Source organism: Mustela erminea, chromosome 6 (assembly GCF_009829155.1).
Source record: "Mustela erminea isolate mMusErm1 chromosome 6, mMusErm1.Pri, whole genome shotgun sequence".
Taxonomy (NCBI): domain Eukaryota; kingdom Metazoa; phylum Chordata; class Mammalia; order Carnivora; family Mustelidae; genus Mustela; species Mustela erminea.
In genome coordinates, this window is record NC_045619.1 from 130674966 (window position 1) to 130700393 (window position 25428).

General features: G+C 38.0%; 2 protein-coding genes across 8 annotated transcripts in view; both read left to right on the plus strand.

Annotated features, from left to right (window-relative positions):
• The window catches only part of LOC116594363 (ankyrin repeat domain-containing protein 26-like), a 636289-nt gene that overhangs the window by 533891 nt on the left and 76970 nt on the right, over positions 1 to 25428 (plus strand). The gene's annotated exons all lie outside the window — the stretch shown is intronic.
• Positions 23939 to 25428, plus strand: part of LOC116594370 (ankyrin repeat domain-containing protein 7-like) — a 33859-nt gene continuing 32369 nt past the window's right edge. Inside the window, exons 1-2 of the mRNA XM_032349715.1 lie at positions 23939 to 24092; positions 25082 to 25168. Of these exons, the coding sequence (XP_032205606.1) occupies positions 23985 to 24092; positions 25082 to 25168 (195 nt within the window). The 5' untranslated portion in view covers positions 23939 to 23984. The remainder of the gene's footprint in view (positions 24093 to 25081; positions 25169 to 25428) is intronic.

Sequence of the window (25428 nt, forward strand, 5' to 3'; positions counted from 1 at the left end):
AATAGCTGTTTGTCCCTATTTTGCTCAGCTTCTTTATTCTCTATCATTTGGTCTTCTATATCACTAATTCTTTCTTCTGCCTCATTTATCCTAGCAGCGAGAGCCTCCATTTTTTATTGCACCTCATTAATAGCTTTTTTGATTTCAACTTGGTTAGATTTTAGTTCTTTTATTTCTCCAGAAATTGCTTTTATATCTCTCGAGAGGGTTTCTCTAATATCTTCCATGCCTTTTTCGAGCCCAGATAGAACCTTGAGAATTGTCATTCTGAACTCTAGATCTGACATATTACCAATGTCTGTACTGATTAGGTCCCTAGCCTTTGGTACTGCCTCTTGTTCATTTTTTTGTGTTGAATTTTTCCGTCTTGTCATTTTGTCCAGATAAGAGTATATGAAGGAGCAAGGAAAATACTAAAAGGGTGGTAACAACCCCAGGAAAATATGCTTTAACCAAATTAGAAGAGATCCCAAATCGTGAGGGGGGAGAAAGGGGATAAAAAGAGGTTCAAAAAGGAAGAAAGAAAAAAAAAGAAAAAAGAAAAAAAAAGAAAAGAAAAGAATTTTAAAAAAGAAAACAAATAAGAAAAATATAAAAAAGAAAAAATATATATATTAGATAAACTAGTTAAAAAACGTTAAAAAAAAAGATAAAAGTTAAAAAAGAATTTAACCAGAAGGCGAGAAAAAAAACAAAAAATGAAAAAGAAAAAAATTAAATTAACTGCAAGACTAAAAAAAATCACAGGGAAAAAGCCATGAGTTCCGTGCTTGGCTTTCTCCTCCTCTGGAATTCTGCTTCTCTCCTTGGTATTGAAACCGCACTCCTTGGTAGGTGAACTTGGTCTCGGCTGGATTTCTTGTTGATCTTCTGGGGGAGGGGCCTGTTGTAGTGATTCTCAAGTGTCTTTGCCCCAGGCGGAGTTGCACCACCCTTATCAGGGGCCGGGGTGAGTAATCCGCTGGGGTTTGCTTTCAGGAGCTTTTGTTCCCTGAGCGCTTTCCGTAGAGTTCCGGAGGACGGAAATACAAATGGCGGCCTCCTGGTCTCCGGCCTGGAGGAGCCGAGAGCCCGGGGCCCCACTCCTCAGTCCGCCCTCAGAGAACAGCGCCCAGTTACTCCCGTCTGCCTGACCTCCGGCCGCGCTCCGAGCTCTCCGAGCCTGCGACCAGTTCAAGGTAACACCGAGCTGTGAGCTTACTGTCGGCTCTGTCTCTGTAGCCGGCTTTCCCGTTCCAATACCCGCAAGCTCTGCGACACTCAGACACCCCTGATCCTTCTGTGACCCTGCGGGACCTGAGGCCACGCTGACCCCGCGTGGGCTTCGCCCCGGTTTAGACTCCGGAGTGATGTCCCTCAGCGAAACAGACTTTTAAAAGTCCTGATTTTGTGCTCCGTTGCTCCGACGCTTGCCAGAAGCCGGCCCCTCCCCCCGGGGTCTATCTTCCCGTCGCTTTGGATTCACTTCTCTGCCAGTCCTACCTTTCAGAAAGTGGTTGTTTTTCTGTTTCCAGAATTGCTGTTCTTCTTCTCTTTGATCTGCCGATGGATTTTCAGGTGTTTGCAATCTTTAGATAAGCTATCTAGCTGATCTCCGGCTAGCTGAAGTAGTCTCAGCCTGCTACTTCTCCGCCATCTTGACTCCTCCCTCTCTTCCTTTTTTTTTTAAGATTTTATTTATTTATTTATTTGACTGAGAGAGACAGCAAGAGCAGGAACACAAGCAGGTAAAGAGGAGAGGGAGAAGCAGGCTTCCCAAAGAGCAGTGAGCCCGAAGAGGGACTCCATTCCAGGACCCTATATTCATGACCTGAGCCAAAGGCAGATGCTTAATGACTGAGCCACCCGGGCACCCACGAACATGTTGAGGTATATTATTAAATTTAAACATGAACTATTTAAATTACTGTATCAACTTATACTAGGAGGTCCTGTAAGTTTAAATGCAGACCACCCAAATATTATTGCTTATGGGGATATCCCTTTAGTCTTCATGGACAGATGTGAAGTAGCAGAATGCCTTTACAATGCAGAAGGTCTGCTTCTGCTTTCCATGGCACATTTTGTATTCAAATTACAAAGGATGCTTGTTAGTTAGCTCATGGCATTTTCCTTTAGTCTATAAGATGTGCAGCATTTGGGAGGACGTCTTAGCTCATGCTCATCTTATTTCTTTGGTCAACCCAGACATTTCTGGGAAGAAGGATTTTAACACTTTTTATAGCATTACGTTTTCTGGAAGTCAACCTTCAAGTGTCCACTTTCATGGACTCTTAAAAAATCCAGTCATGTGTTGTTTCCAGTGCTTGGAATCATCTCTCAAAGACATTTTCTGATTACAATGTTAATGCCTAAAAAATGTCTTAGAGCTCTTTTCCATGAATGCATTACCTTAGCATTCAGAATTAAGATCTGTCTCTGATTCAAAAATCAAAGTGTAATCATGGAAACTATTTTTTTCAGGAAATTAGATTTTCCTGGCTGAGGTAGCAATAAGTCAGATTGACAAGGAAAACTCTCCACATGAACAATATTCTAAAGGAGGAATAAGAGGTTTTATCTGGGAATTTCAGAACACTGAGAGAAATGATTGTTTAAGGTGGGCCTGATTTTGGCAATGATTCTTTAATATATTGAAAAAGTGAGATAAAATTTTTATTTTTACTTCTTTGTAACCACAAGATGGCACCAGTTTCCTATTTTTAAACGTTTGGCATTGCTATTTTTCATTTTTTATGTTTGTTAAAGATTACAAGCTGTTTAGGGACATTTGGTTATAACTTTCCCTCAAATACGGGCTCATAGACTATAAGGCTAGAGTTACAGTATTAAATAAGAATTTGTAAATACCCAGTAGTGCAATTGCTGGGTCATAGGGCAGTTCTATTTTCAACATTTTGAGGAACCTCCATGCTGTTTTCCAGAGTGGCTGCACCAGCTTGCCTAAAGATAAAAACGTAGTGATCCAAAGGGGCACGTGCACCCGAATATTTATAGCAGCAATGTTTATAGTCCACAATAGCCAAACTATAGAAAGAACCTAGATGTCCATCAACAGATGAATGGATCAAGAAGATGTGGTATATATACACAATGGAATACTATGCAGCCATCAAAAGAAATGAAATCTTGCCATTTGCGACAACATGGATGGAACTAGAGCGTATCATGCTTAGCGAAATAAGTCAAGCGGAGAAAGGCAACTATCATATGATCTCCCTTATATGAGGAAGTGGTGATGCAACATGGGGGCTGAAGTGGGTAGAAGAAGAATCAATGAAACATGATGGAATTGGGAGGGAGACAAACCATAAGTGACTCTTAATCTCACAAAACAAACTGAGGGTTGCTGGGGGGAGGGAGGTTGGGAGAAGGGGGTGGGATTATGGACATTGGGGAGGGTATGTGCTTTGGTGAGTGCTGTGAAGTGTGTAAACCTGGTGATTCACAGACCTGTACCCCTGGGGATAAAAATATATGTTTATAAAAAATAAAAAATTAAAAATTAAAAAAAAAGGAATTTGTAGGTAGAATAAGGTTTATAATATGCATTGCATATGCATGGGATTAATTGGTTTAAATGGTTGAAATCTCAGCCCAAGGGAAAGGAGTTTCTCTGGGGGTTTTGTAAGTGAAACGGCATTGGGCAACTTAAACTGGGTTACACCACGAGAAGTCAGATGTAAAGTGGTCTTGGCCAGGAGTTCCCTGTCTGGTCCAAGGGTATGAGGTGGCAGAGAATATAGGCAGGAGGAGAAGGAGGCTAAGAATGTCAGCTGTGCTGAGAGTTGAACTCTCCTAGAAATGATATTTTGAAGTGAGGGGAGTACTGAGGTTGTGTCTGAGGAAGGAGAAGGAAGAGATCGGTGTGCCTAAGCGTGCCTAAAGCAGAAGCAAAAAGTAGAAGGCAATTCCACTCACTTTTCAGCTCTGACCTAACTGTTAACATATTCTGGTTTAGCAAACTGTCCTGGGCCTATAAAAGACAAATGAAGGGAACCAATGGGGAACCAGCTACCTTCCTGTCATAAATGCTGTTGTAAGGCTGTTGTCTAGCTATAGTTCTAAGACCTTCCTGTCCTCACCGTCCCTTCATTCCCTGTTTTCCTTCTCTTCATCAGTCCAATTCCTTTTGGTTATAAGTCGTAGAAACCCAGTGCAAAGTAGCTTAAACACAAGGGAATTTATCCACACATGAGACTTAAAAGTTCAGGGTTTGAATAACTTCAAACAGCTGCATATAGATCTTCCACTGTTGTTTCTGTTGTTGTTGTTGTTGTTGTTGTTGTTGTTGTTGTTTTTCCCCTGTTGTCTTCATTCTTTCTCACATCTGTCCAGGTTTCAGGATAGACTGCCCCAGCTGCACTAGACATTCACGATTTTCATAGCCATCAATCTCAGAAGCCATTAGTTTCTCTCCCAGTATTCCTACAAAGACCCTCATTGATGGGTCTGGGTTGTGTGTCCACTTGGCACAAGAATTATATGGACCACACAAGGTGCAATACTCAAAAGAAATTAAATGTAACCCATGTCCCAGATTTTAAATGTAACCCATGTCCATTATATCTTCCTAAGAAAGTATCTGGATAGGAATATGGCCCCAGGCCAATGTTCCCAATGTAGTAAGAAATAATCTACTAAATGCAGGGAAAATGCACAGCTTATAATTATGGATAAGGACTAGATCTAAGTTTGGAGATCTTCAACCTAGGAGGAAAGTCTCTTAGAGAGAATTAAAGATTTGGTCTGTTGTTACCCTCTAGTATTTCCTGTTCTTTTTAGTCATTTACTTCTCTGGTAAGAGTAACGGTGGGCAGGTTGACTTGAGAAGAATTTCTGGTCTCAGAGTCTCCTGAACTAAAATCAGTCTTTTTCCCTCTCCCTCCTTCTATCCCTCCCTCTGTACCTTCCCACCCCATCATCAAATGTGACTGGATTTCCTTTGACCCATTGTATGTAGGACTCGTTCAGAATCCTGGAATGAGACATCCAACAGAAATCTTGGGACTAAAATTTTTGTGTTCAAAGCAGGGAATTGGAGATGTTTCCTTATACTGATGTGTAGTCATGTAATTGTGCCAATAATGAAAGCTCTAGGTGTAGTTACTTTCATTAATTTCCATCTCACAAAGTTGTGTAATAAGTGTTCTTCCCAACATCTGGGAAGATGGCTCTTGCCAAATCTGGAGAATATAAGAAAAGAAGTGTTCTTCTGGGTAAACATTCTTAGTGCCAGGTACTAGAAGCTTTTGTAGAGCTCAACAGAATACTGAGAAGTTTAATTATATAGTCATATATTTTAGGTTAAGTTTATTTTATAATGGGTTGACCCATTATATTAACATGATGACTGTGTTTTCTTGTGGAAAACTTGGAAACAGACTTATAATAAAATGTCCCCCTGCCTCCCCTTCACTATGAAAACTAGATTGCTTAGTTTGAAAGAATTGATCATAGTCTTACAATGATAGTTTCTGCACTATTTTACACAGCATTCTCAGAGTATTTAACATTTACTCTGACAGCAAAGCTGTGGAAAGGTTCTATCTGAGTAGTATGAACCAAAAACCAGGTAAGAAGCCTGACTTTAAGGAATAATTTCTACCCTGTTAATTGTCCTAATTGTCTTAAGGAAATGAGATAGACAATCATCCATTTTTAGTGGACTAAGAAGGCACAATGTCTGAAAAGTTGGCATGTGTATATTAGAAATTCCTTCATTAGGAATGATTTCCAACATCTTTTCAAGTACCTGTTGGGCATCTGTATGTCTTCTTGGAAAAATGTCTATTCAGAGCCTCTACTCATTGTAAAATCAGACTGTGTTTTGTTTTGTTCGGCTATTGAGTTGTATGAGATCTTCATGTATTTTTGATATCCGCTCTACTCCAAGTCCTGTTTCTATGTTGCCTTTTCATACTGGCACCACCGTTCATTTGGACAGGCTAGTTTTTCACTCATCTTATCGACCACTTAATTCTGTAATTTTTACTTTCGAAACATCTTTTGAATTCTTCTGTCAGTTTCTACCATAGTCTGAATAACATTTTTTTTAATGTGGAATACTGCATTATTAGCCTTAAAAATGGCTTTCTTGGATGCAATCTGACCTTCACCCTGGCAGAATAACCCTTTCAAATATGAATCTGTTGATACCACCGCTTAGAATTTCCCCTTTACATTGAAGATAAAGACTCAGTTTCTTTTTTTTTTTTTTAAAGATTTTATTTATTCATTTGACACAGAGAGATCACAAGTAGGCAGAGAGGCAGGCACAGAGAGAGAGAGGAGGAAGCAGACTCCCCGCGGAGAAGAGAACCCGATGCGGGACTCGATCCCAGGACCCTGAGATCATGACCTGAGCCGAAGGCAGCAGCTTAACCCACTGAGCCACCCAGGCGCCCAAGACTCAGTTTCTAAACATAAGTCACCAGTGCCTATATGATCTGGCCCCTCCTTTACACTCTGGCTTTCTCCAGTACCACCTCCCTCACTCCTCTATGCTCCGACCTCTCTGGCCATGCGCTCTCTTGCCAGAGAGTCTTCTCACATGAGGCTCTTTCTGTCTGGATCACTCTTATACTTCTCCACTACTTACCAGGTGGATTCCTATCTTTCTGCGATAGAAGCTCAAGCTTTAGCTCCTCAAGTCTGCCTTTGTGGACCTGCCTCGCAGCTCTTTCTTGGTGCTTATCACTGATAATTTTACATTTGCTTCTATTATTATTGTTGGCCAATAATGCCTGTCTTCCCTACTCAATTCAAGCTCTACAAGGTCATGAATTATGTCTGGCAATCATTAATTCCATAGTCCCAGGCAAGAGAATGTAATAGGAGCTCAATAAATAGTTAGATGAAAGATTTCTTCTATGGCTTTACAACTTACTTTTCTATCTAAAAGAAAGCAGTGTGTGATTACTGTTAGGTTTGGGCTGTCATGAGCATTGTTGTGAAGTGGCCAGCAGAACCTTCAATGGCATACATGAAAGGGATGTTGCAGGCTACTGTGTATGTTCTTCCAGAGGAGGTTGTGGATAGAGTAGCCCAATTGCTCAGAAGAAATAGATGTTGCTCCCACCTTATTTCCTCTCTAGCCACGTAAAAAGCAGACTAAATGGAGCAAGTTAATTTAGCACAGTTTCAGATGAAGTCTCACACTATTCCTGGGATGGGATAGCATTATAGGATAGTCAAGGTGGTCTGAGATTGGCTGTGGACAGTTGCAATTAGTGTTCTTCCATACACGTTGGGAAGCATGTCGAAGTTTCCAGAAGTGTTACCCAAAATAAAAATCTTGTTTGCCTACTTAAAAGCTGTTCCCACCTTTTCTGGGGATGTAGAGCCTTTATTGCATTCCAGTGTGTAACCCTAACTCATGTGTCTTGAGAAAGATACAGTATCCAGACCCCAGCAAGAAATTCTAATGGATCTAAGCCAGTCACTGTGACCCGGTTTCCTTGTCAATTATTGAATCTGATGCGGACATGCCACTGCATGTGAGAGGCCTTCGTGTTCTTGGAGAAAAGGCTCTTCTCTTGTTATCAGAGGCACCTGGATAAGCAGTCCCCCTCCTTCTGCTCAATGCTGTTGTGTGTGAATGGGGTCCTGAGAAGGCTACAGCCAGCTTGTGACGTGGGAACTAGTCTGCAGATGAGAGACATGCTGAGCATGGCAGAGAGGCAAGGTAAAAAGCTCTGAGTTGCAGCCTAGTTCTCCAGACTCCAGCCTCCAGACTGCCACCAACCCACCATCTGTCTAAAATGTTTTAATGTAATAATTGTATTCCCCTGCTTTCTTTTTATTTTTTATTTTTTATAAACATATAATATATTTTTATCCCCAGGGGTACAGGTCTGTGAATTGCCAGGTTTACACACTTCACAGCACTCACCATAGCACATACCTCCCCAATATTCATAACCCCACTCCCCTTCTCCCAACTCCCCTCCCCCCAGCAACCCTCAGTTTGTTTTGTGAGATTACGAGTTACTTATGTTTTGTCTCCCTCCCAATCCCATCTTGTTTCATTTATTTATCTCCTAGCCCCTTCCCTGCTTTCTTGTCAGTTTCCTGCTGTAGTATCCATTTGGCCTCTGCCAACCATTTTTCTGCTCTCATCTTTAAATATGGCACCCCCTCTGATCCTCTGCTCCGCTTGTTTCTTGGCATTTAAAGTCCTGTCATACAAGATCGCTTGCCATTCCTGCCTGCTAAGGCCTGTTATATCATGGCTCTGTCACAGTGTTTATGCTTTGTGGTCCCTGTGGTTTAGAAATCCTATTCTCTGTGATGCCTCTCTTGACTTCTGAGGTAGCATTTATTTTACCACCAGACCTAGAACCTCTTTTTTTTTAAGATCTTCTTTACTTGAGAGAGGGAATGCATGCAATCAGAGGAGGAGCAAAGTAGGGGAGGGAAAGATAAGGGAAAGAATCTTCAGCAGACTCCTTGCTGAGAGCTCAGAGCCTAATGTTGGGCTTGACCCCATGACTCTGAGATGATGACCTGACCTAAAACCAAAAGTCGAATGTTTAACTGACTGAACCACCCAGGTGCTCCCAGACCTAGAATTTCTTTTCTTTTCTTTTTTTTAGACCTAGAATTTCTAACATAATTTCAAAATGATTTCAAAAAATTAGTTATTTGTTTATCTCTCCCCAGTAGACTGAAAACATTCTGATCATTGGTTATTTATCTTTACATTTTCACAACCTATACAAGTCCAAGTTTGTAAAAGGTACTCAATAAACATTTAATAAATTAATGAGGTTTTTCCTCTAGTAGAGATAAAGGAGTGTGAACATCAAACCATTGGAACCCTCAGTCCAATGGTTTCTTTCTTAATTGACTGATGGAAGGGTAAGTTCCAGGGTTAGTTTCCTTGCCGTTGATTAAGTAATTTATTTTTAAGTCTTAGTGTAATTCTTCTGATGGTCAACAAAAACTAGAAATTCTAGAATTTTTGAAAGGATTTTTCTTGTAAGTGATCATTATATTATTGGGCAGTGTTATTTATATAGTAAGTCAGTACTGATGCCTTGTTTGTGTATTTAGGGGTTCCTGTTGTTGGACAGGGGATCAGATGTTGAGAGTTTGGACAAACTCATGAAAACCAAAAATATACCTGAAGCTCACCAAGATGCATTTAAAACTGGTTTTGAAGAGGGTTTTCTGAAAGCTCAAGCCCTAACGCAAAAAAACAATGGTAAGTTGATTAGACACCATCCATATTGGGGAAGAATACCTAAAAGGAAGTCAGAGTCCTACCTTTAAGTGGTTACACATACTTTTTCCAACACATATGCACCTTTTCATTGGTTATATTCCAGTATATTTGTAACTTAAGCTGTGTCAAAATGGAAATACCTGTTGACACTCTCCCTTTTCTCAAATGAGAACCAGAGTCAAGGACAGAAGCATGAGTTCCTTCATGAGGTTTTTGATAACAGGGTGCTGAAAGGAAATCATGGCAACTATATAAAAGAATGTCAGGTTCCAAAATTGCATATGATGGAATATGATTACCATCAATAACCTAATTCTTGCTTTTGGTCAAGGTGTCATTTGTCATTGTTGTAATTTGACTTAAGGATTTTTTTTTTTTCTTTTCCTCTTCCAGATTCTCTGAGAAAACTCATCTGATTCTCTTCATTCTGCTGCTGTTTGGCATTTATGGACTCTTAAAAAATCCATTTTTATCTGGTAAAGTCTCTTTATTTATCTGACTTTTATTTTTAATCTTTTAAATACTCGACTTTTTTTTTTCATAGTCTGCCTTAGACAGGAGAGAAGAAGTATTTCCTGTTTTGTTTTTGTTTTTTAAAGATTTTATTTATTTATTTGACAGACAGAGAGAAAGATCACAAGTAGGCAGAGAGGCAGGCAGAGAGAGCGGGGAAAGCAGACTCCCTGCTAAGCGGAGAGCCTGATGGCCTTGATCTCAGGGCCCTGAGACCATGACTTGAGCCTGATGTGTGGTTTGATCCCAGGACCCTGAGAGCATGACTTGAGCTGAAGGCAAAGGCTTAATCCACTGAGCCACCCGGGTGCTCCAGCATTTACTCTTCTGGTGTCTAGGCCTTTCTATCCTAAGTCAACACTTCACAGATTGGTTCAAATTGAGGTGATTTTTTGCATTGAAGTAGAAAAGTTTTAATCTGTTATGGTTACATGCCAACTGCATTATCAGGGCTCATTATATTTACATTGCTTTGTGGGTTACAAGAAAAGTTCCTTTAGACACTGTACGAATTTCAAGTTTTATTTTGAGAAAATAATTAATATTTTGTTAATGTTCCAAGGATTATGTTAGAGCAAAAATGTTAGCTTAGCTTCTGTTAGTGGTTGGTTTTCCAGACTTCTAGAAAGTTAAACCTGTCCCATTATAAAACTTAAAAACATGTAGAATAATTGTATAATAAGAATACAAAGACATACTAATAAATTTATGAAAAATTTATATATAATACATAAGTATATAAAAATTTGGGGCTCCTCGGTGGCTCTGTTGGTTAAGCATCTGCCTTCAGTTCAGGTCATGATCTCAGGGTCCTTGGATCGAGACGTCTGCACCTTCCCCCACTTGTGTGCTTTCTCTCTCCCCATCTCAAATAAAATCTTAAAAAAATATATGTATCTATATATACACACACACACACATATATAAATTTAGTATATAATTAAGAATTGCCTCAAGTGATTCTCGTAGTTCTCAGTTTACCAGTCTAAAATGAAGTAAGTAGTAAGTAAGTAAGTAAGTAAGTAGTTCCTGTTGCTTTCTCAGCTATTCAGTTTTTACCTCGTGTTTTCTATGTTCTTTATGATTGGTTACCTTGAGAGAAAAAACTGATAACAATTAAAGAGTAACAGTTGGTCTGGATCAGGACTTCATCCCAGAACTTGCATGTTACCCCAGATATTTTAAGTTTTTTATGGCATCAAAACTTAGATGAGATTTTAACATCCAGGAATATTCTTTTTTTTTTTTTCTTAAGATTTTATTTATTTGACAGAGAGTGAGTGCATACATGGGGAGCACCAGGCACAGGGAGAAGCAGGATCCCCATTTAGCAGGGAGCCGGATGTGGGGCTCAGTTTCAGGATCCTGAGGTCATGCTTAACCAACTGAGCCATCCAGGCACCCCCAGAATATTCTTTTTATAGCTAGTCACCTTCTTTTGTCTCCTTATTTTCAAAAGACAACCAGTGTAGGGACACCATATGATCGATATTGGAGGGGTGGGGTTAGTTCTGGCTATTGTTTTATGTTTCTTAATTTCTTATATTAAACCAAAATATATATCAAAATATGAAGTGCACTGCCTTATAATTTCTTACAAGGTTCACATGGTTTGGCTATAAATTTAATTTGCATAACTTATAAAGTCTCACTGTGTAGATCCTTAAATAAACAATGCTGTGGGCTAAAACTGTTAGTGTCCAGTGTACATTTGCTCTGCCAACTTGTGTATTCTTGGTATGTTAAGTGTTTTCAGCAAAACTCTAGTTTTGCTTACTGATTTTTTTTTTTGCATCTAAATTTCTGTCTTAAAGACAATATTTTTGTCTTTTTCTCAGGAAATTAGAAATTGCTCTATTTACTCACATCTGTTCAGTAGGGAAGTTTAACCAAAGGGGAGAGGTTTTAAGATAGTTTTGTAATAGTTCCCTGTAGTTGATCTGAAGTGTTTTACTGTCTTTCCAAGTTTTCACTATCATTCTTAATGATGTTATTACTGATATATATCATCTGAGGGCAAGTAATAACAGTTGCTAGAGGAGGAGGCTGCATGAAAAGTGAAATAATCTTTTAAGGTATACACTTAAAAAAAAATGCTAGTGCTAGCTTTTATATTGGGTTTAAGGCAGTGTATCTCGTGGTGTACATCCCTGACCAGTTGTATCAGGATAATTTAGGGTGACGGTTAAAAATGCAAACTGTCCTTTATCTAGAACTACAAACCAGAATTCTAGGCCATGGCCTGGGAACTTGCATTTATACATTTCTCAAGTGATTTTTATGCAGAGTTGAGTTTGAGAATGATTGGTTTAAATTTCTCTTGTTAGATATGATAAGGGAAGAGGGAAATAATTTTTCATTTTAAAATATTTATTTATTTGACAGAGAGAGAGAGATCACAAGTAGACAGAGAGGCAGGCAGAGGGGGAGGGGGAAGCAGGCTCCCTTTCTGGGCAGAGAGCCTGATGCGGGGCTCAATCCCAGGACCCTGAGATCATGACCTGAGCCGAAGGCAGAGGCTTAACCCACTGAGCCACACAGGTGCCTCAATTTTTTGATTGGAAGGTGTAAAGATGTTATTTAAGGGGTCCCTGGGTGGCTCAGTTGTTAAGTGTCTGCCTTCAGCTCAGGTCATGATCCCAGAGTCCTGGGATGGAGCCCGCATCAGACGCCCTGCTTGGCGGAAGCCTGTTCCTCCTCTCCCACTCCCCCTACTTGTGTTCTCTCTCTTGCTGTGTCTCTCTCTGTCAAATAAATAAAATCTTAAAAAAAAAGATGTAACTTTAATGTGAGTCATTTGTTCCTTGAACATGGTCTAGAAATCTGGAAGATGTAGTTTCTTTACTTCACTATGAATTAATGTATGAAAACTTAGATATAATTTTCTGTACTTTCTTACATCTGAATAATAGGGTGGTTGAAATTTTAGGGAACTAACAAATATATAAACAATTAGTTTTGTTCTCTTTAGTCTGCTTCTGGACAACAGGGCTTAACTCTGCAGTAGATCCCGTCCAGATGAAAATTGTCACCTTTGAACATATTAAAGGAGTAAGTTAAAAAGTTTACCCTGCACTCTTCAAATATTATCTAATTATATAAGACCAATATTTGATTTTAAAGGTATAAAATAGAAAATATATTTATTGGTCTCTACCTCCAGTTTGAGGCACTAAAACTCTTGTAATTCCCTAAATGACAAGAGTACTAAGTGCATCTTTGCTTCTGCAGTTTGGTCTTTGATGCTGATGTCTGACACAGGGCTTCCTGGGTGATGGCAGTGTCATTTGTATGAGGCCACTCTGGTGGGCTCCTGGGTAGGGCTGGACCCTAGAAAAAACGAAGCTGTGATTAGAACCTTGGAAGTTTTAGCTTCACTGCATATTCTCCAGCCCTCTTTTAGGTATTGGGACAGAAGAAATAAGTCTCTGCTGTCATTTCTAACAAACTAAACCATGATATTGCATATGAGGAAATAATAATAGAGTGTGCTCAAATGTGATGAAGCATTATAGGAAAAATATGGAGCAGCATGAAGAAGACTGAGAGTTTTGAGTGAAAGATCACAATTTTATTTTTATTTATTTATTTTTAAATATTTTATTTATTTATTTGACAGACAAGATCACAAGTAGGCAGAGAGGCAGGAAGAGAGAGAGGAGGAAGCAGGCTCCCTGCTGAGGAAAGAGTCTGATGTGGGGCTCAATCCCAGGACCCTGAGATCATGACCTGAGCCAAAGGCAGATGCTTAACCCACTGAGCCACCGAGGTGCCCTAAAGATCACAATTTTAAATGGGAATATTCAGTGTCTGATTGACTGAGAAGGTGACATTGAGTGACGATTTGAAGATGATGGAGTAAACCATGCATGATTTTTTTTAAGTTTTATTTTTAAGTGATCTCTACACCCAACACGGGGCTCAACTTGAAACCCTCTATGCCCAACACGGGGCTCAGACGTGCAACCCTGAGATCAAGAATCACATGCTCTATTGACTGAGACAGCCAGGTGTGCCTAAACCATGTATGTATTTGAGCAAAGGACATTTCTAGCCAGAGGAAGAGAGAGAGCAAAGATCTTGAGAATTAATGTGCCTGACTTGTTTGATCAGTCAAAAGGCTACTTTAATATGGAGTAGAATGAGAGCACCTACTCTTTCCACACTCTATTCCCTAATAGTCGAGGCTGTGAAAAATATTTATGCATAGATAGGGAACAAAGTATCAGGAGTCACTATGATAATTTTATACCAAGTAGTCCTTCCCTTCACTTGGCAATTTTTTAAAAAAGATACTATTTATTTATTTGATAGAGAGAGAGATCACAGTAGGCAGAGAGGCAGGCAGAGAGAAAGGGGAAGCAGGCTCCGTGCTGAGCAGAGAGCCGGATGCGGGGCTCAATCCCAGGACCCTGGGATCATGACCTGCGCCAAAGGCAGAGGCTTTAATCCACTGAGCCACCCAGGCACCCCTCACTTGCCAATTTAAACAGCTGTGAACCCTCTAGAAATGCAATAAGAGAATAATTGAGGAAGAGGTTGGTGTGGTGAGTATTTGAAAACTGTTGAGTGCAGAGGGCCCTGCCCATGTTAAGATGCGCCGTCAGCCTGCTCTCCATTGAACCTGTGCTGAGATTATGGTCAGCGAGGCGTTCTTCCTTTCTCCCTGCAGTGTATACACTTCAGTACTCAATAGACTACACATCTTTTGGAATGTGTCCAATTCTGATTATGAAGCTAAAGAAGACGTATAGATAATCTTAGAAAGGGTTCATCCCAAAGTTTGTAGATTATCACAAAATTTTCTGTGCTAATCTAAGCAAATATTATAATTAATGTTACAATTTTATATTGCCACCATCACTATCGAATCTAAATTTATATAGACCAATGTAATTTATAGCATTTGCCAAAAGTGGTGGGTCAGTAGGTGGTACCTGTGATCAGTTTTACTGACTCTTAAAGAGCTAGTATAGGAATTTCATTTCCTTACCTAGAATTTCTGGTTCTGTAGAAATAATTTTACATATAGTTGCCATAAAAATACTAATAAGGGCTTTTATAACTTCATTCATTGTCTTGATCCCTAAACTCCATTCTATAAAGATTTTATATACCTCTGTTGGGAATTTTCTTGACAGAAAGTTTGGGCAGACAAAATGTAGCTTTAGTAGTAGATGACATCTAATCTGTTTCCCTTTTCCTACAGTTCAAAGTTATTGATTACCTTGACCAAATGTCTTTTGGCCTTCTTTCAGTATATGGATATCTTTGAATATTTAAAAAATGTATTTTAATGGATAAAGGGCTAGATTTATTTTTATATACTTTTTTTTATTTTTTGGGGGGGATGCTATTTTTTTTAATTTTTTTAAATTAAATTTATTTATTTTCAGCATAACAGTATTCATTATTTTTTCACCACACCCAGTGCTCCATGCAATCCGTGCCCTTTAAGATTTTATTTATTCAAGAGAGAGCCTGTGCCAGAGAGCACAAGCAGAGGGAGTGGCAGAGGGAGAGGGAGGAGCAGGCTCCCTGCTGAGAGCCTGATGTAGGGCTTGATCCCAGGATCCTGAGATCATGACCTGAGCTGAAGGTAGCTGCTTTACTGACTGAGCCCCCCAGATCTCTTTATAAACATAAATTTTGAAGCTTAGCATTCACACAAAACTGTACAAATCACAAATCTGTACCTCAGTAAGTTTTCACACAGTGAACTCAGTATATTATTGGCACCCAGGTCAAGAAGTGAAATGTTACCAGAAACTTCCTAGTGTCCCTTTCTTCCCACCACAAGCGTATCGTTGTTCTGACTCATAACATACATTAATTGGCCTGCATTTGAACTTTACATAAACATAATACATGTAATGTATATGGCTTCTTTCATTCAAAGTGATGTTTATGAGATCCATCCATGTTTTTACATGAAGTTTTACTTCATTCATCCCCATTGCATAGCATTCTGTGAATCACAATATTGTGTATTCTCCATTAGGTAGACATTGGGTTGTTTCTAGTTTTGGCCTAAAGAGTGGTCTTGTGAATATTATGTTTCTTGGTGAACATATGTATGCATTTCTCCTTAGGGATGGACCGAGCTTTACTTACAACTGTTAACTTTACAAACATTTTATAAGGTTTTAATAATTTAATCAGTAACTTTCAAAGACCATTCTAAGCCTAATAAAAAACACTTGCTTACTCTGTAATGATTGTATTCTTCCTAGAGAAAGTCCTAGAAAATGATCTAGGAATCTAAGAGAGTCATGAGTTTAATTCTCGATTTTCATAATGCCCTTCAGCCCAGAGATATTTTATGTTTTGGTATACTTCTTAGCAGATAGTTTCTTTTTAACCCTGACCAGTGTACTTGAGTTCTTTTTTTCCCCACTGAGAACTCTTTAAAGTTGTCTAATACAGGGTTGCAAATTGGCTGCAAATGTATTATTAAACCAGAGTAATTTAAAATAAATACATGAAAGTACACACATAAATGTGCTTTTAATTTAAGTTGATAGCTAACATTTTTAATGATGTCTGTTGAATTCTTGACAAACCTACAAAAATTTACTGTGCTTGGAGGTAAACTTCCATGGGTAAGGTACCTTCCCTTTACCATGACTTGACATTAAAAGAATACAATAATCCATTGCTGATTGAATTTTTACTGATTTAAATGCTTAAGGTTTAGTTCTTAATGGCTATTTTACAAATAAGTCTTCATTCTGAACATACCACTTATAACCTTTTTTTGAGAGGAAGGGGATTTTGAATTTTATTACAATTTCAGATTTTAAATTGTGAGCATAGTGCAGAGAACTCTCTGTACTCTTAACTAAACTCAGTAGTTTTTTAGCACTTTGTCATTTGCTCACTTGCTTTACATAAATGTATTTTTAAACTGTTTAAGTGTAAATCGTAGATATCCTCCTGCTCCTTTAACCCAAATACATTGTTATGTATATCCTAAAGTATAAGAATATTCTATTACATAACTCCAGTATAGTTATTAAAGTCAGGATATTTCACACGGTTCCAGAACTAATTATGAAATTTAGTTATATTCAAATTTCTGCATTTCTCTTATTAATACCTTTTGTAGTGAGGTCTTCCCATCCCCCACCCCAAATCCAGGTTTAAGACTCAATCCAGGTTTACACATTTAGTTTTTCTTTAATCTTTTTTAAAAAACAATTTTAGAGAGAGAGAGAGAGAGAGCAGGCAGTGGGGAGGGGCAGAGGGAGAGAGAGAATGAGAATCTTCAATCAGATGGATCATGACCTGAATCAGAATCGAGAGTTGCTGCCTAACTGCCTGAGCCACCCAGGCACCCCTTGATTTTTCTTCAATCTGAAAGAGTTGTTTAGCCTATTTATTTATTTACTTATTTATTTATTTGAGAGAGAGTGAGTGAGCACACGTGCAAGTGCAAGAGCTGGTGAGGGGGAGGGCAGAGGGAGAGTATCTGAAGCAAACTGTGCACTGAGTGTAGAGCCCCACACTGGGATCAGTCTCATGACCCTATCATGAGGTGAGCCGAAGACTCATGTTTAACTGATTCAGTCACCCAGTCTCCCCTCCCCTCTCTATTATTATGGGAGTGGATATGGATCTTTCATGACCTTAAAATTTGTGCAATATACATACTAATTTGTGGAATAGTCCTGTTTGTTTTTGATGTTTTCTCTTTTAATTACTGTTGTGATTTATAATTAGAGATACATATTTAGGGGTACCTGGGTGTCTCAGTGGGTTAAAGCCTCTGCCTTCAGCTCAGTTCATGATCCCAGGGTCCTGGGATCAAGTCCCGCATCAGGCTCTCTGCTCAGCAGGGAGCCTGCTTTCCTTCCTCTCTCTCTGCCTGCCTCTCTGCCTACTTGTGATCTCTGTCTGTCAAATAAATAAATAAAATCTAAAAAAAAAAGAAATACCTATGTAGTCTTAGTCCCATTTCTTATAGTTTTATAGTGATGATAGGAATAGATTTGACTTCTGTTAATGAGTCAACTCTTACAGCACACCTAAGGTTAGCAGCTGGTTGTCAGGACAATCAATGATGTGATAAGAGGGCTGGAACTTTCCACAAGTTAGTATGTATTCTGCAGTCTTTTGGGGTGAAGTCCTTAACTTACGGTATTTGATGCTATCTCCAGGTGGGTAGCATCAGAATTGATTGGAAAGTTAGGGTGCCCAACTGGTGTTGAAGAATTGTTTCTTGGTGTGAGGGAAGACCATATGCTAGAATTGGGTCCAAGATTGTAATGACTTTGTGGTGTCCCTGAACCAAATGATCATGCTATGCTGTAATCACTTACATTAAGCTTTTATGGTTTCCAGTGTTTTGTGGTTAAAATTAGCAGTGTGAGGGCTGGGCAAAATGTATAAAGAAGAATGAGAGAAACATGCTTTCAGTTGTCAAATGAGTGAGTCAGAGGAGTAAAAGGCATAGGAAATACCGTCAGTGATACTGTAATAGTGTTGTATGGTGACAGAGGGTAGCTACACTTGTGAGCACAGCATAATGTTTAAACTTGTCAAATCACTATGTTGTGCACCTGAAACTAATGTAACTGTGTGTCAACGATATTCAGACATTTTTAATCAAAATAATAAAATCAGCACTGTGATGATCATCTTATTATCTCAAGGCTTTGCCTACATCCTTAATTATCTCTTCAGAATAAAGTCTAGATTTGCTCATTTATTTATTCATTATTCTGGATTCTAATTCTAGAAACGGAATTGGTAAGTTAAAGGTGGCACTCATATTTAAGGTTTGTTTCTATACTGCCCACTATCTCTACTGACAGTGTTCAGCAGTGTATAAAAGTGTTGGTATGAACATCTGCAAATTTAGGATTTATTTATTAGAATCAGTACTATAACATCAGAAAGTTTAAAGTTTAAAGTCATAGAATAGTTAAACACTTTTCTTTCTAATCACAAGAGATCTTTTACAAAATTATGGGAAAATTCTCAGTTACAAAAATACATTCTACCACTTAAACCAGTTAAGAATGACAATAATATGGCAATACAAGGGGTAGTCTTAGGGGTATTTTTCAACAACTTTCCTTTAAAGATAGTTTTTATGTTAAAATATAGCATTAATTAATAAAGGGTTTTTTACCTTTTTAAATGAAAAATGAAATGTTGTGGAAACCAGAGAAATCTGTTATTCCAACTTATGAAAAAGTACTGCTGTTATGAAAATTTTCAAACATAGGAAAAGTTACAAAGCTACAGAAGTGAACTACATTACTTCTACATACTTTGTTATGTGTCACCTAAGACTAAGGACATTATCCTGAAGAGAATAATTTATCCTACCAAATAAAATTGAATACTATTTTCTTAGTATCTTGTACTCTGGAATTTTTTCAAAATTTCCTCAGATGTCCACATCAAATTTTCATCAGAGTTTCTGAAATATGTGTTTTATGGAAGAACATTAAGTCAAGGGTTCATGTGTCACATTTGGTTGCTTAATCTTTTAATCTGTGTTTATGTGAATTTTATCTTACTTGTTTAATGACAGATAAGTTTATTATGTTCCATTCTCTCAAGACTTAAATGGTAGAGGGAAATTAGTTTTAAAGAAGTTCCTGAAGAGAATCATTACTAGGGACATATGTTTTGCTTTGTTTCAAAATAATAGTCATGTGCTTTCAACCTCAAAACTATGTATGCATTAATTAAGAACTGTTTGTTTCATAGGTTCACATCAGGTTTTATTTTTATTTTTTAAGTTGAATCAGTGTATTTGTTTTCTCTTTCAGGAATACTTTTAGTTGGACCACCAGAGACAGGAAAGATGCTTCTTACTCGAGCTGTGGCTGGAGAAGCTGATGTTCCTTTTTATTATTCTTCTGGATCAGAATTTGATGAAATGTTTGTGAGTGTGGGAGCCAGCCATATTAGAAATCTATTTAGTACGTTTTTATTTCCTATTTTTTTAAATTTTTTTATTTTTTATAAACATATATTTGTATCCCCAAGGATACAGGTCTGTGAATCGCCAGGTTTACACACTTCACAGCACTCACCAAAGCACATACCCTCCCCAATGTCCATAACCCCACCCCCCTTCTCTCCACCCGCCTCCCCCCAGCAACCCTCAGTTTGTTTTGTGAGATTAAGAGTCACTTATGGTTTGTCTCCCTCCCAATCCCATCTTGTTTCATTGATTCTTCTCCTACCCACTTAAGCCCCCATGTTGCATCACCACTTCCTCATATCAGGGAGATCATATGATAGTTGTCTTTCTCTGCTTGACTTATTTCGCTAAGCATGATATGCTCTAGTTCCATCCATGTTGTCGCAAATGGCAAGATTTCGTTTATTTTGATGGCTGCATAGTATTCCATTGTGTATATATACCACATCTTCTTGATCCATTCATCTGTTGATGGACATCTAGGTTCTTTCCATACTTTGGCTATTGTGGACATTGCTGCTATAAACATTCGGGTGCACGTGCCCCTTCGGATCACTAGGTTTGTATCTTTAGGGTAAATACCCAGTAGTGCAATTGCTGGGTCATAGGGCAGTTCTATTTTCAACATTTTGAGGAACCTCCATACTGTTTTCCAGAGTGGTTACACCAGCTTGCACTCCCACCAACAGTGTAGGAGTGTCCCCCTTTCTCCGCATCCTCACCAGCATCTGTCATTTCCTGACTTGTTGATTTTAGCCATTCTGACTGGTAAGAGGTGATATCTCATTATGGTTTTGATTTGTATTTTCCTGATGCTGAGTGATATGGAGCACTTTTTCATGTGTCTGTTGGCCATCTGGATGTCTTCTTTGCAGAAATGTCTATTCATGTCCTCTGCCCATTTCTTGATTGGATTATTTGTTCTTTGGGTGCTGAGTTTGCTAAGTTCTTTATAGATTTTGGACACTAGTCCTTTATCTGATATGTCGTTTGCAAATACCTTCTCCCATTCTGTCAGTTGTCTTTTGATTTTGTTAACTGTTTCCTTTGCTGTGCAAAAGCTTTTGGTCTTGATGAAATCCCAATAGTTCATTTTTGCCCTTGCTTCCCTTGCCTTTGGCGATGTTCCTAGGAAGATGTTGCTGTGGCTGAGGTCGAAGAGGTTGCTGCCTGTGTTCTCCTCAAGGATTTGGATGGATTCCTTTCTCACATTGAGGTCCTTCCTCCATTTGGAGTCTATTTTCGTGTGTGGTGTAAGGAAATGGTCCAATTTCATTTTTCTGCATTTGGCTGTCCAATTTTCCAAACACCATTTGTTGAAGAGGCTGTCTTTTTTCCAGTGGACATTCTTTCCTGCTTTGTTGAAGATTAGTCGACCATAGAGTTGAGGGTCTATTTCTGGGCTCTCTATTCTGCTCCATTGATCTATGTGTCTGTTTTTGTGCCAGTATCATACTGTCTTGATGATGACAGCTTTGTAAGAGAGCTTGAAGTCTGGAATCGTGATGCCACCAACTTTGGCTTTCCTTTTCATTATTCCTTTGGCTATTCGAGGTCTTTTCTGATTCCATATAAATTTTAGGATTATTTGCTCTATTTCTTAGAAAAAAATGGATGGGATTTTGATAGGGATTGCATAAATGTGTAGATTGCTTGAGGTAGCATAGACATTTTCAAATATTTGTTCTTCCAATCCATAAGCATGGAATATTTTTCCATTTCTTTGTATCTTCCTCAATTTCTTTCATGAGTACTTTATAGTTTTCTGAGTATAGATTCTTTGCCTCTTTGGTTGGGTTTATTTCTAGGTATCTTATGGTTTGGGTGCAATTACAAATGGAATTGACAAAATTTAGCAATTTTCAAAAAATTCCATTTTAGAAAAGGAATGTTTTCTTGAGAGTATTTGGATACTTCTTGAAGATAAATATAAGTGGTTTTAGATTAATGTAAAATATGAAGTAATAGAAAAAGCACATAAAATGTCACCACTTTGGACCGAAAAGAAGCAAACTGTAAAACAAAACATAGGAAAATATTATGGACCCACTTGAGTAATAAATGCAGCTATTAAATTAAGCTCTAGTATTTTCAAGGATAGGTGAATCAATTTATAAAACCTGATATGTTGGGGCGCCTGGGTGGCTCAGTAGGTTAAGTGACTGCCTTCAGCTCAGGTCATGATCCTGGAGCCCCAGGATCGAGTCCCACATTTGGCTCCCATCTCCATGAGGGAGCTTCTCCCTCTGACATTCTCCCCTCTCATGCTCTTTCTCACTCTCAAATAAAAGTAATTAAAATCTTTTTTTAAAAAGCCTGGTTTTTTTCCTCTAATAGGGGTAGCTTTTATAAATGTACATATAATTACTAAATACTTAAGTATAAAGTATTTCAAGATGAAATTAAGAAAACAAAATGTTTTCTGAATGTTTTCAGTTGTGCTTAGGCTAGTAACAGCTTAGGTCATAATTTGAAGATTTATAAATCATGTCTGGCAACTCTGCATTTCTTTATTTTTCACAAAGTTATTTAAATTTAAGAAGTTTTGTGATGTGTCCCTATGGGATTTTAATGATCTATTTAATGGCAATTTTGGTTTTCCTTTAGAAAAAGTAAGTTTATTTTGTAGTTACAGTGATATAAATATTTTAAGTTCTAGTTCAGGATAGTTGTTTTCTTTTTTCTTTTGGAATATGAGTCATTTGTGAAGAGTTGTTTCAGAATTTCAATATTGTGTTTATCTACGTAGCTGTGGATCCAAAAATTGTAGCTCGAGGTACTGTTGGCTTTTCTGGAGCAGAGTTGGAGAATCTTGTGAACCAGTCTGCATTCAAGGCAGCTCTTGATGGAAAAGAAATGGTTACCATGAAGGAACTAGAGTTTTCCAAAGATAAAATTCTAATGGGTAGGTTTTTTCTCTTTTTCATTTTCCCTGTCTTACACTGTTCATTATGTTAGAGAATAAATTCTTTTTGAGAAAAATGTTATAAGAAATAAAGGAATAGGAGCAAGAAAATATTTACTCAAAAGTAGCCACACAACTGGGCCTCTTGCAGAACAAATACAGTTTATATGATTATACAGTTTGGGGGCAGGGGGTACCCATGTGTTTACTCTTGTCTGGTATAGCTGATAAAAGAATAATTGTACCAATAAAAGAAAATTTTTGCTAATTTTCAGTATTTGATTTTAAATCTTGAATGAACTTCAGAACAATTTCGTTGTGACATTTCTTGTTTAAACGTATTTTCTGGAAATAGGATTAAACTTCCTGGTTGATAGTAAGGAGTAAGAGGACAGCTCTTACAAATTTGGTTGTCAATTGGCAACTTATTTTGGTTTAAAATAACTTATTAATGGTATTAAAGTCATGTCACTCTAAGAATTACTTAAAGGCAAGTGGGTTTCATTCATCTCAATATACCTTCCTAATGGAATAATTTTATTCAATTAAATTTTTATCCTTAGGGCCTGAACGTAGAAGCATGGAAATTGACAATAAAAACAAAACCATCACAGCGTATCATGAATCCGGTCATGCTATTATTGCATATTACACTAAGGACGCAATGCCTATCAACAAAGCTACAATCATGCTAAGAGGGCCAACACCTGGACATGTATCTTTTTTTTTTCTTTTCCTTCAAATAACACTCTCCAAAAGCTGTAGGAAACTGTTGAGGAAAATAATTAAAAAGAAAATTCAACTAAGTTCTAAGTTTGCTGATAACTTTCTTTTTTAACATTCTGAACCATTGTGAGATCAGAGATACTCATGAACTTATATGCTAATAAAGAATACTAATAATTCAAATATTATATATCTACATGATGAAATTTAAGTCTTGAATGACAACAAAGTATCATTCTTAAATATGTCACTGCTTTTTTCCCTCTGCAAAGAAACTAGGTTAGTGGTTCCATAGTCTTTCTAAGATTTTTCTCACTAAGTACAAGTTTCATTTTCTTATCTTTCTAACGATAGATATTTTAAGCCCTTTTCGGCACCTGGGTACAAGTCCATCCTATTGCAGCATTATCCTGTTGCAGGGTTATAGAGCTATGATATGTAAAATGAACTTTTGCTTTGTAAGGAATTTTTCTCCCTTTGTATAATGCCAGTTTTGTCGTTAGTCTCCTGAGACCAACTCTACTAAATGTCTTTGAGCTGTCAGCATCATGACATTAAGTGCTATAGCAAGAGCCAGATGATAATTCTGATCATTAATGTAAATATTTCCAACTGTGTCTGGAGTTTTTCTTTGTTTCCAATTGTCCAGGTGTCCCTCTTGCCTGAGAATGACAGATGGAATGAAACTAGAGCTCAGCTGCTTGTGCAGATGGATGTTAGTATGGGAAGAAGAGGGGCTGAGGAGATTATTTTTGGAACTGACCATATCACAACAGGTTGGCTGTAAAGAATGGCTTTAGTTCAGATTGTGCTTGCTGATATAAAAATATTTTTAAATATTCAGTCTATATATATTTTTAAATTTTAGGTGCTTCCAGTGATTTTGATATTGCAACCAAATTGCAAAGCGGATGGTTACCAGATTTGGAATGAGCGAAAAGGGAATAGCTAATTCTACCCCTCCCTCATGTATCAAATGATGATTTGCCAAGTGTCTCCTTATGAGACAGGGTTCTTTTTTTATTCTTAAGACTTTATTTTTTTTTTTTTAGTGTAGAGAGCGAGTATGAGAGAGGAGATGGTCAGAGGGAGAAGCAGACTCCCAGCTGAGCAGGGAGCCCAGTGCAGGACTTGATCCTAGGCACCATGACCAGAGCTGAAGTGAGTCTCTTAACCCACTGAGCTACCCCAGGCACCTTAGGAGAGAGGGTTCTTGTTATAAACTGGTAACATTTACTTTCCCCCTGTCTCATTTCGAGTAGATTTGTCACAGCTCATTCTAAACTAAACTTTTTTTTTTTTTTGAGTGCTAAAGTATAGTATTCACTTTCCATTCTGGCTGCTTGGACAATAGTAGTATGTCATGAGTTAAGCAAATGATAAGATACTCTTTTTCTGTTCATATGACCTAAAACTTCTGTTTGCTGAGCTTGCTTACTTTGCCCTTCCCATGTATTTCACTCTCCTACGTTATCACTGTAGCTTCACACAGCACTTTTAGTAACTACATTGTGGATTTCTGGATTTAGAATAGTGGCAAAGGTTTTCTAAGAAGGTACTCAGAACCATATTTGGGATTTTAAAGTTTCTCTCTTGTTCATACTTTTTAGTCTTACACTTTCAGAAGAATGATGAAATTTCTATACTGAATTCCTTCCTTGCCCTTGATGAGGTTTCCTTAGGTATAGGATAGTACTTCCTCTGTTTACATTTATGAGTGGTTTGGGGTGTTTCTGTTCAGTTTCTTTCTTTTCGTTTGTTTTAGCTTGGAGTTATGACCTACAGTGATACTGGGAAACCGAGTCCAGAAACTCAATCTGCTATTGAACAAGAAATTAGAATCCTTCTAAGGGTAATAATTCTATTTTTCTGTGCTTATTCATCTGTCTAGTCATTAATGTGCCTAAATAGTTAGGTGCTACCAGAAGATAATGGTTATCCCCTGTGTAGATATGTCGCTATATATAATCAAGAGAATGAGTGCACCATTGAAGCCATGATTTGAGTATGTAGTTGGGAGCCTCTGGTCATAGACTAAATCTTTATTTTACTCTGGCCATAGGCTAGGAACTGTCAATATCAGTAATTTTAAATATTCTACTTCATCTGTAA